The sequence below is a fragment of the Esox lucius genome, chromosome 20, assembly GCF_011004845.1.
Source record: "Esox lucius isolate fEsoLuc1 chromosome 20, fEsoLuc1.pri, whole genome shotgun sequence".
NCBI lineage: Eukaryota > Metazoa > Chordata > Actinopteri > Esociformes > Esocidae > Esox > Esox lucius.
In genome coordinates, this window is record NC_047588.1 from 4,613,980 (window position 1) to 4,626,004 (window position 12,025).

Consider the following 12,025-nt stretch of genomic DNA (forward strand, 5'->3'; position numbering starts at 1 on the left):
TGTTCGGGTTCTCGGTAGTAAGTCGGACTCGTTCCAGGTGGGGGTTGGCCTGCGCCAGGGCTGCGCTTTGTCACCAATCCTGTTTGTAACGTTTATGGACAGGATATCGAGGTGTAGTCGGGGTGGGGAGGGGTTGCAGTTCGTTGGGCTGGGGATCTCATCACTGCTTTTTACGGATGATGTGGTCCTGATCATCAACGGTCTGTGACCTTCAGCACTCACTGGACCGGTTCGCAGCCGAGTGCCAAGCGGTTGGGATGAGGATTAGCACCTTTAAATCTGAGGCCATGGTTCTCAGCAGGAAACCGATGGAGTTCCTCCTCCGGGTAGGGAATGAGGCGTTACCCCAAGTAAAGGAGTTCAAGTATCTCAGGGTCTTGTTTGCGAGTGAGGGGACAATGGAGCGGGAGATTGGCCGGAGAACCGGAGCAGTGGTGGCGGTATTGCATTCGTTTTACCGCACCGTTGTGACGAAAAGAGAGCTCTACCGATATACCGGTCAATTTTCCTTCCTACCCTCACCTATGGTCATGAAGGCTGGGTCATGACCGAAAGAACAAGATCGCGAGTACAAGTGGCTGAAATGGGTTTTCTCAGAAGGGTGGCTGGCTTCTCCCTTAGGGATAGGGTGAGAAGCTCAGCCATCCGTGAGGAACTCGGAGTAGAGCCGCTGCTCCTCTGCGTCGAAAGGAGCCAGGTGAGGTGGTTCGGGCATCTGGTAAGGATGCCCCCAGGACGTCTCCCTAGGGAGGTGTTCCAGGCATGTCCAGCTGGGAGGAGACCTCGGGGTAGGCCCAGGACTAGGTGGTGAGATTATATTTCGACACTGGTCAGAGCTGGCAAATGTGGCTCAGGAAAGGGAAGTTTGGGGTCCCCTGCTGGAGCTGCTGCCCCCACAACCCGATACCAGATAAGCTGATGAAGATGAGAGACGCTTCACGAAGGTGGCTACATAAAATAAACATTGAAACCGGACGATTATGGCGATTTGAATTACATTCATATTTATGTAAATGAGCACAGAGTCCAATCTGGAAGGGTTGGATTTGATGCACCTTTACATAAAGCTTCCTTACACGGTGGGTGAACAGGCAAATAAAAAGGTGCAATTTGCAGCAATGTCCGGTTTCCAAAATGTAATCGGAGCTATTGAGTGTACTTATGTTGCTATAAGGGCACAGAGTGAGAATTAAATTGCTTTCATTAATCAAAAGCATTATCATTCCATTAATGTCCAAATTATGTGATGGGGAGATGGTATTAACTAATGTAGTGACTCTGGATCAATCCTTGACTCCTTCATGTGAAGGAACAGCTGTGTGGGCGCAGACTTTGAGGCCGGAGGTGTGCGTTGCTGGCTTATATGTATGGAGTAATCTAGACTTTCTACATCAATTGCAATTCTTCCCTTTTGTAGTGCCTAATTATTTAACCTTGCAGGCGACAGTGGATATCCCCTCAAATGTTGGCTTCTCACCTCTTTTGCCAACCCACTGAGCGCAGAGGAGAGGAACTACAATGTGCGCCATTGCCAGGCACGGGCTGTTGTGGAGCGCACCATTGGGCTTCTGAAGGGAAGAAGGCGTCTGGATTCCTCTGATGGAAAGCCTGGAAATGTCTGCGACTTCATGAGGGCGTGTGCTGTCCTACATAATGTGGTACAGCTAAGGAATGTGGCATTCCCCCCTGACGCTGTAGGTTGTGTTGGGCCCGAACCCGACCCCTGTCCCATTGCGTTTGAATCAAACAAAGCTGCCGTGTGCCAGCGGGTGGATTTGATGCGTTGCTTGTAAGAACAAGGCATGGTAACAACACTAATTATTAAGTAATTATTTCAATGTACAACTTATATCACACAAAACATTATATCACACAAAACATCACACAACTCCTAGGCAACCTCGTTAATAGTGTTGATGGTATCTCTTTGTGTCTGCAGGACCGCGTCTGTGAGGACACGGCCGCTGGAGGGTTGAGTTGCACGAGGTGCAGTGGAGATGCTGGGCCGGTTCAATAAGGTATATCTACAGTCGGCAAGTCGGGGGCGTTACTTAATATGGGGGTTCCTGAATATTAAGTTATGCCCACTGAAAATTAAGTTTGCCATTGGTCAGTTTAAATGGGGGTTCCTGAATATTAAGTTATACCCACTGATGTTCGCCATTGGTCAGTTTAAATAGGGGTTCCTGAATATTAAGTTATACCCACTGATGTCCTCATTGGTCAGTTTAAATGGGGGTTCCTGAATATTAAGTTACACCCACTGATGTTCGCCACTGGTCAGTTTGGGGACATCCTGGTTTGACACATGGTTTGACGCTACGTGGAGTGTACTAATGGAGGAAGAAGAGTTACAGCTTTATCTCAGAGTCCATGTGATTTCATTCAATATCTTTTGTCAAGATATAACACTCGGTCCAATACCATTTAATTGTATTTTGTTTCAGGATTAAAATTGTTTGATAACATACAACTGAAATATATTAATTTGAAGACTAAAGTGTCTCAAAAGAAAGTTTTAAATGTTTTGGTTACAGTCAATAATGAGACACTGGTGGTTTAGAAAGCTGATGCTGAGTGCAGTTATAATACAGACACATGTGTACATACACATGCACAGTCCCTATGCCTGCCATGGTCAGTTTTTCTTTGAGTAGCCATTGCTTGGTTATATATGATATGCCTCATATCAGGCCTCCATTTTGCACAAGTTTATACAGGATTACCATTTATGCACCTTCCATAGATTCAACAAATTACACAAATGTGAACATGCTGTGTAAGGTACATTGTGCGGTGGACCTGGGACCAACAACTTCAGTGTCAGCTAAACTGTTCTGAAGATCCTTTGCCAAGACCTGTGGGTTCTGCTATGTAGATCTCACCAGTTTTCATACAAATCATTGTAATGGTTTCTCCTTCCTCTGACTTGCACTGTTCAATTTAAAAACATTGTTCTAGAAAGTTGAAACTGGTAACTGGAAGTGTTGAATTTTCTATAGCCTGTTGCAGAAAGGTGGCAAGTTTCAATTTGCATCATGTAGAGGTCAGGTTAACATCTATTTACAGAAATATTTTTTCTGGGTGTGCCTGGAACAAGCACATGTTTAATTCTAGAGTAATGACGTGTTTATGGACTTAACATTGTTGGGAGGAATATAAGTGTTACATGTCTTGGAACTGATTATCTGAAGTCTAATTTAACCCTTATCCTAAAAGTTGATTCAATAGCATAAATTACAAGTAGAACAGGTCCAAAAGAGCACAACAGACATTACTGAAATTCCATTAATGTAGCCCAAAATCTTAAAGTTAATGGCATAACCTAAAAATACAAAATTAAATGATATGCCAGTTAGACAATTAAATATTTAATCACCCAATCAAATATTCAAAACATTACATTCCAACACTGACAAAACTAAACAGTTTCTTTATGTACTGTATATTCAGCTTTGCCCAAATTCTGTAGGCATTGGTTTCATCCAATCATGTTGTATAGCCAGGTGAACACATCCAAAACACAGTTTACTCTTGCTAAACAATTGATGTTTCTTGTCTCTTTGTCTCATCAAACTATATTGTGTTTTCTGGATCTTGTCATTTTTGTTGTGTGGAGACCAGCATTAGCTGATGGTTTAAAGACAGCTAATAGGTATCCTTATCAACAAAAATAATTAACAGAGATGCTCAAAATGATCACTAAGTCCTCTTTTGTCTATTTCATCCATGAATGTTTCAGTGAAACAAAAACATGAATGGGGAGAGAGCTTCTTGTTCTTCGTCTAGAGTTGAGGCCTCTCTGAGAATCTGAACAGCACCCTGTATTTCCTCATAATTCAGGGGTGAGGACTTGTATCCGGTCTCAGAAGAGGCATTTACCCAGGCAACAGCATCCCTCAGGTCAACAACGGATCTTGGCAACTGAAATGAAAGATCACAACAATCACATAGAACTAGAGGTGTACAAAGTACAAAGTAAAAGTACTCAACTGGGTTCAGCTGTGTTATCCACTATAGGGAAGTATCTAATTAAGATCTAAGTAACCAGTTAAAGGGAGTTCAAAACAAACCAGTGATTAATAAAATAAAAAGGAAGAGTGTGTATTATCAATTAAGGTCATTGGTTAGTTATAAACTCTGTTTAGGTAATTTAGCTCATCCTCAGCAACTTCCCAAAACTGTTGAACACTGCCAAACACTTCTACTTTTTACACCAATGCATAGATGGCCATGACAAATTATTATTTGGTTTACATTTCTAAATAATGACAACACAGTGTATATGAAGCAAAAAAATAAATGGATCTTCCCTGCTTGCATATAGTGGCAGGTGCATCATGCATCTTTAGCTAGTTATAACGTAACCTTATTGACTAGAGCTGGTTAACAAGTAGCCTCTCTAAACGTAGCTATATCTCTAAACGTAGCTTTAAGGGTTGTCGTGTTTTCTGTGATCTGTCACTAGCAAGGTATTCCAATCTCATGTTCAAATAATTTAGTAGATAGGCGATCTTAGTGAACACGCTAACTATTCCTAAATATATAGTTAGAGTTTCACATGAAAGCACTTATTGACCTTGTAATTATTCCTTCATAAACAAATGCACTAAATCAAAAACACCACACCAATGGAAACCGTAAATGGGCGTAACTTAATATTAAGTTATGCCCCCGACTTACGGTCTGCAGATATACCCTCCTCAGCCGGTTGCCTATGTGTACTCAGCTCCTGCTGAACTCCAGCAACGACTACATACAATAGCAAATGTCAATTATTTGTGTAAATAAATGTTTCATTACAACTTGAATGCACTTGGTTTAATCTTTTCAAACGAGGGAATACTCATTACATACCTGGACTTGGATGTCCGTGTCCCTATCCACTTCCGTTACAAAAACTTTTATTTTTCTTCGTTCAACCTCCCATACAATAACTTCAATTTCACACTCGGTGAAATTACGTTTTTAAGGTTTTCTGTTAATATTTGCCGTCATTGCAGTCCTGGAGTCAGTTATCGATGAATACTTTTCGGGGTGTTTCAGTTACCATACATAGGCATTTATGGGCGTTAATTGGGTGGGACAAGACGCTCGCACAAGTGTGCTTCATTTTGAGTAGGTTGGGATTTATATAGGAAAACCGGCGTGGGATTTGCGTGCGAACTGTTTTATAAATCCCAATATTTTTGTGCATACGCACATTTTCACGTGAATTCTACGCACAGTTTTATAAATGAGGCCCCAGACCTCTTAACAAGCTTGCAAGTCGCAGCAATTTTGTAAGAAATGTGCTATATAAATAAAATGTGATTTAAGTTGATTGAAAAATATCAGTCACATTTGCATGATTTCAATGAAGATATGCGATCAGACACTTTTATGTTACGAGGCTTGATGGTTAGGACCTTTTTAAATTACCTGGAAATATATAATTCTCAATCACTATGGATATCAAACACATTGTTTGAGAAGTAAAAAATTACTTTCAGAATTATTGCATCTTGAGGGGAGTTCATGTAATCATTCTAGCCTACTATAAGACAACCCACATACACTTTTACACAACTACATTGGTGCAGTTAACTGCCTTAGTGACGATGGTAAGAGGTCTGATGCTGCCTCCCGGGGTGTTTGGCAGTCCACCATGGGGGTGGCAGCCCCTGGGTGTGCTTGGTAGGTTTGTCCATGGCTGAGATTTGCATGGCGGACATGTGGTTTTTACACGTCTTTTTTCTTCACCTTTATGTCACCGCCCCTGGCCTGGAGCATTCGGTACTTTTGCCTTGGGAGAGATGCTCTGACCCAGTCCACTGGCCATAACAATTTGGCCCTTGTCAAAGTCACTCAGGTCTTTACTCCTGCCAATTTCTCCTGCTTCCAACACATTGGCTACAAGAACCGATTGTTTGCTAACCATCTAATCTACCCAGACCTTGACATGTGCCCTTGTTAGGAGATGATCAACATTCACTTCACCTGTGAGCGGTTGTAATGTTTTGGCTTATCAGTGTATATGACCAATTACATTTTGTTTTAAAAGCATTGATTGACATGGGTTTAAATTTAGCAGTGTTGATTTCTCAAAGTAGAAAATAATTGGACTAAGGGAAATATAGTAACAATATAAACAAGGAAATAAATACATTTCATTACAAAATGTTTATTTTACAATGGACTTCAACAATATTAGTGCCATTCTTCTACAGTGTCTCTAAATTAGATATCAGAACAAGAGCTGAATATAGAAATTGACATTGCAGAAAGATAGGGGTGCATAGCAGTACAATCTGGCTATTGTGTCTTACAGTACATTAAGATTCAAGTACTGTTGTATCAAGTTGTATTGTCACATCGAGGTGCAAATATCATGGCATGAATAAATCAGAATCAGAACTACATAATTTGAACACTAATATAAAAAGGACACAAATCAATGTTTTAGTTAGTGTAAGATAAAACTATTCTTAGACCAGTCTGAATAAAAACAGAAATTCCTCACTTAAATACCGACAAACACCTGCTAACAACACATCTAATAATCCTTGTTAGTATCATGGAAAAGAAAAGAGAACACAACACAAAAAGTGGATTTAACTTCTTTAGGAAAGTAGCCCAAATTTTGAAAACAAACATTCTGAAACACAAAGCATGTTAGGATGCCTCCTTGACTCCAACATCTGCCTTAGGTAGAGCTGAGGGTGTAGGACAAAATATCACATCATGAACGGTTTCTTTGGGTTTATAAGATATAAGCTATAAAATGTAGCACCTGCACAGTAATAGTGAGTGACATCAGATCTTTGCTTAATGGTTTTTGTATGTAAATGTGATGGAGAGGGAACTGATTGCTATGCCTAGGTGGGACATTTATGTGTAGACTTTGAATAAGGAAAAAGATGTAACAGAAATGTGCAGTTTTGCATAAAAGTGTCAGAAATAAAGACAGTTAGAAGAAAAGAAAATTGAGATCTCATTGAGAACTACACTTTTGTATCTCAAGAGGGTCACACTCTATGAAACCCTATTACAATACAGTTCATCAGAATCAAAATATACATGAATTTATTTCTATAATCCTAAACACTGAAACAAAGTGAATTCAACCAGAAAGTGTTGCACCGCTCATGAAAACAATGCACTAGCAGTAATTAAGCAAAGGAAAAGTGCATTTCATGGGTAGAAGTTCATGTATGATGAACACAACTTCATATTCAAATGTTTTCCCATGCAAGACCCTTAGTGACTACAGCAGTAACACAGAAAGTAAATGACATGAATTCACATCTACAAGCTCACAGTAATGTTCCACAATTAAATCAAAAGGCGAAACCAAACCTGAGAAAATAATCTCTACATAATAAAAATGACCCATGCCCATATTTATACATATTGAACTTAAAATATAGCATTTAAAACAATACTTACAGAACATTCCAAAAACACCTGTAACTGACATTGTTGCATCTACAGCTCATTTTGAACATGAAAGTGGTTTGGCCCCACCTGCATTTTGTCCTTCGCCTGGTCCCAGAATTCTTATAATATGTAAATCCTGTGGTTGTTGTTGGCCATACAGCTCCAACAGATCTAGAACCAGATTAATGTTTTTGAATATATAATGAAAAACATATGAACAGTTGTGGTAGGTGACAGAACTGTTAGCTCTGAAGGTTTTAGCATACATTTTTTGGACGTTCAGTTTATTCCTATCAAACACAGGACCTAGCACACCGTAACAAAGTTCTATTTGGAACCCATTTGAACACGTCTGAAAGGACAGTAACACAGAGGAGATTAATCATGAAAGTCTAAAAATGTGATGTTAATACAACCCCGTTTCCAAGAAAGTTGGGATGTGTTAAAATGTAAATAAAAACAGAATGCAATGATGTGCAAATCATTTAAACCCTATATTCAATAGAAAATAGAACAAAGACAACATTAAATGTTGAAACAGAAATATATGCCCACTTTTAATTTGATGCCAGCAACACGTTATAAAAAAAGTTGGGACAGATGCAACAAGAGTGGAAAATGTGTGTAAAAACTAAACCTGGTGGAATATCACACAACTAATTAGGTTAATTGGTAACAGGTCATTAACATGATTAGGAATCAAAAGATCATTCCAGAGAGGATGGGTCTGTCAGAGGTGAAGATCAGGAGGGGTTCACCATTCTGTGAAAAAATTTGCGGGCAAATTTAATTTAAGAATAGCGTTTCTAAACATAGAATTACAAAAAGTTTGGGAATCTCATCATCTGCGGTACATAATATAATTCAAAGATTCAGAGAATCCTGAGAAATCTCTGTATGCAAGGGACAAGGGCGAAAACCAATATTGGATGGCCATGATCTTTGAACCCTCAGGGCCCTGCATTAAAAACAGACAGATTCTGTAGGCGACATCACTGGGTGGGCTCAGGAACACTTCGGAAAACCATTGTCTGTGAATTGTCAGAGCACATTGCTGCATCCACAAATGCAAGTTAATACTCCATACAATGCACAGAGGAAACCATATATAAACATGACTTCTCTGGGCCTGAGCTCATTAAAATGGATAGAGGCCAAGTGGAAAACTGTGCTGTGGTCTGATAAATCAAAAATGTGAAATCATTTTTGGGAATCACGGATACCGTGTCCTCTGTACTAAAGAGGAGAGGGACCATCCGGCTTCTTATCAGGGCAAAGTTAAAAAGCCACTATCTGTGATGGTATGGGGGTGCATTAGTGCACATAGCATAGGTTACCATTAATGATGAACAAAATATACAGGTTTTGGAGCAACATATGCTACTGTCCAGATAATGTATTTTTCATTATTATTTTGGCAAGACAATGCCAAACCACATTGTGTACGTACTACAACAGCACGGCTCGTTAGTAAAAGGGTCTGGGTGCTAAACTGGCCTGCCTGCAGTCCAGACCTGTCACCCATTGAAAACATTTGCCGCATTATGACAGGAAAATATGACACAGGAGACCACAAAATGTTGAGCAGCTGAAATCCTATATTAATCAAAAATGGGAATACTTTCAAACCTACAGCATTTGGTCTCCTCAGTTCCCGAACGCTTACAGAGTATCGTTAAAAGAAGAGGTGATGCAACACAGTGGTAAACATGCCCCTGTCCCAACTTTTTTGAAACGTGTTGCTGGCATCAAATTCAAAATAGCATGTATTTTTCCAAAAACATTTGATATGTTGGCAATGTACTATTTTAAATTAAATATAGGGATAAATGATTTGCACATCATTGCATTATGTTTTTATAAAAAATTTACACAGCGTCCCATCTTTTTTGGAAATGGGGTTGTAGGTTAGAATACAATAATACCGTTGTTACTGAAACCTAATTTTCTTTGTGTTTTGGTATTTTCCAAGACACTGACACACTGTTGCTTGGTGGCACCTTGCCATGACATCCTTATAAGTGTACAGGGTGAAACAGATGTTGGAGCTAAATAGTGAGCATTATAGTGAGAGCCGCCATGCAATTCATATCCATGCTGAATGTTTCAATGTCTCAATCCTCATATAAATTTGTTGAAACTGATATCGAAATTGCATATTTATAGGTGATCAAAATGACAAAATTTTTACTACAGATGAGAGTAGTGAGATATGTCCAGATTCAGGTCATAGGTCACATCCAGACACCTAACTGACTGATCCAAGGCTCTTAAACACAATGTCCAATACAGTATCCGACCCTTCTCTATCACTTTGGCAAGCCTTGGAGTTTCCCAAGTGGCAGTTTGTTTGTTGGGACTGAGCCCTTGGCCAGTTGATCTCTCTTACTGTGTATCATGCTCCCTGTTACTGTCTCTGGGACCCAAGGCTGTAATGGAACTCAACCTTGTGGTGTAGACATGTTGCTCATCTTGACGATATCGTTATCATGTGGGTAGTCTTACAGCCTCCTCTTAGAAGATGAAAAGCAGAAGCCAAGTCAGTGTATAGGTTTACATTAAACTCATTTAATCTCATTTAACTATAATTGCAGGTTCAATGTAGTTTTGTAAAGAGTTAATTTACACACCTGATGGTGAAGGCAGTTCATCATCCCCGGTGGGGGAGAACTGTAAATCTGATCCCAGAGCAGCAATAGAGCTCCTGGGACGGATGCAGCGGTCTCCTGAAAGACTCCTCCGAAGCAATGCCTGTAACGTGAGATAAGAGATTACCAAACCACGATCTTAGCTCTCTCAATGACATTTGCAGGCTTTTCTTCAAAAAAAATGTTTTATACTTTATCAATTGGCAACAGTAGGGACGATTACAGGTGTTCTGCTCAAAGAGAAGTGGCACAGATTCAAACCCATGCTGCAGAAACACCTCAACATACTAGAACAATGAACTACCATAGGCAACATTTTCTCAATGCTTCAAGAACTACAGTAGCATTCTACTGTAAAGGGGAACTTGTTAGTAAAAAAGTTGGAGTACTACAAGATAAAAAAATTATTAACAATATTATGTCAATAGGGATGGATATAACAGTATGAAACAACTTATTCAGGAAATATCTGGTTTCATTTATTCCAAAGAACAAGCAAATTAGATGAAAACTGGTGAAAAATGCTCTTCTTGACCCTTCAACATAGATATGTACTCTAGGCTTCAGGTCCTGTCACTGCATCTCAGTAAGGACTTTGGCTTGTCCAATCCAAAACACAAATCTTCTTTCTCCTGAGCCATTCTTTGGTAGATTTGTTAGGTCGGAAGTTATGTGAACAAAAATATGAATAAATATGTGTATGGAGATTTAAAATGGTTAAAAATGAAAGTATTTAACCTTTCTTCAAAGCATCCATTATAACCAAATTATATTTAAATCCAAACTGGTTTTCCAGTAGGATACTAAAATAGGCACATCCGTTGTTAAAAAAGGGGCTATTTCCCTTTATTCAGATTAAAACAAGCCATTTCTGATGGATTGAGGATGTTTAAAATATCTTCCTTTTTAAATGAAACCATACAGAATGGGCTACCATTCCTTTTGTACAAGTATCCTTTAGAAGACACAGAACAAATATTATGAACTAATTATATGGTTGAACTAGAATTTACTAAAGGATGATCAACCATTTTATTATGTTTAAGTATTATGTTTATTAAAGATATAGTAAATAACAAAGTTAAACACAACCCATTAACAGAAATGTACAGAGATATCGATTCAGTACAATAGACGAACTATTGTTTAAAACAGTGTGGAATTAACTAGTTTATTTGTCAATAAAAATGTTAAGTGGCTGAATAGTACTAGTGTAAACTATAAAATGTTTTGTTAGATTTAGGGTCAAGAGGTCTTACAACGATCCTGTATAAAATTCAAGACAATTTAGAAGCGATCCTTGATATTCCAATTGTCACAGTGTGGGTGTAGTGGAGTGCGTCGAAAAAAGGCGAGCCAAATGCAGGGAGGCGATGAACGTTTCTTGTATTGAACACAGTGAAAAGACACGCAAAACAAAAGCGCACAAGCGCAAAACAAGCGTGCATCCGTATACTCCAGTACAGTCAAAGGACATAGAACAACACCACAAAAAGACACCCAGAAACACAGGAACTTATATATCTAATGAGGGAATGGACACCAGGTGCGTGCGATAACAAAACATGACAGTGCTGTGGGAGGAGGAGCGGCGTGGCTAGAAGGCCGGCGATGACGTGCGCCGAACACCACGTTGGGAGGGGTGGAGCGCGTCCTCCACACGCGTCCTCGTTACACCAATACCTTGACCTACCCTTTTATGAGCTAATACACAAGACAACCATCTAAGGATCAATTCGTACCTTTCAATTTAAGCTAGTATATAATGTTCTGGTCACAAACAATGCTCAATATATGGGGTATGTATAATATATGTATACTCTGACAGGAGAAAATTTAATCAATAGACAATATTTTTTTATACTGTTCAATGGCAGTGTAGTTTTGGGGGTATGGGCCAGGAATGGCATTTAACTCTTAACATCAAGGCTCAGATGATCTGACAAAGTATTTTGCTA

The 12,025-nt window shown here is 39.3% G+C and overlaps 1 protein-coding gene across 5 annotated transcripts in view; it reads right to left on the reverse strand.

The window, feature by feature from the left end:
• Positions 1–6,167: 6,167 nt before the first annotated feature.
• macf1b (microtubule actin crosslinking factor 1b) overlaps positions 6,168–12,025 on the reverse strand; it is a 60,347-nt gene continuing 54,489 nt past the window's right edge. For 4 of the 5 annotated variants that reach the window (XM_020041080.2, XM_020041078.2, XM_034288711.1 and 1 more), the window contains 2 exons: positions 10,050–10,170; positions 9,255–9,932 (listed from right to left, as the gene is read on the reverse strand). In XM_020041080.2, coding sequence (XP_019896639.2) covers positions 9,907–9,932; positions 10,050–10,170 — 147 coding nt within the window. In that variant the 3' untranslated portion in view covers positions 9,255–9,906. Of the gene's footprint in view, positions 7,591–9,254; positions 9,933–10,049; positions 10,171–12,025 lie in introns of those variants that run through there. The other variant, XR_002195723.2, reaches the window with a different exon arrangement.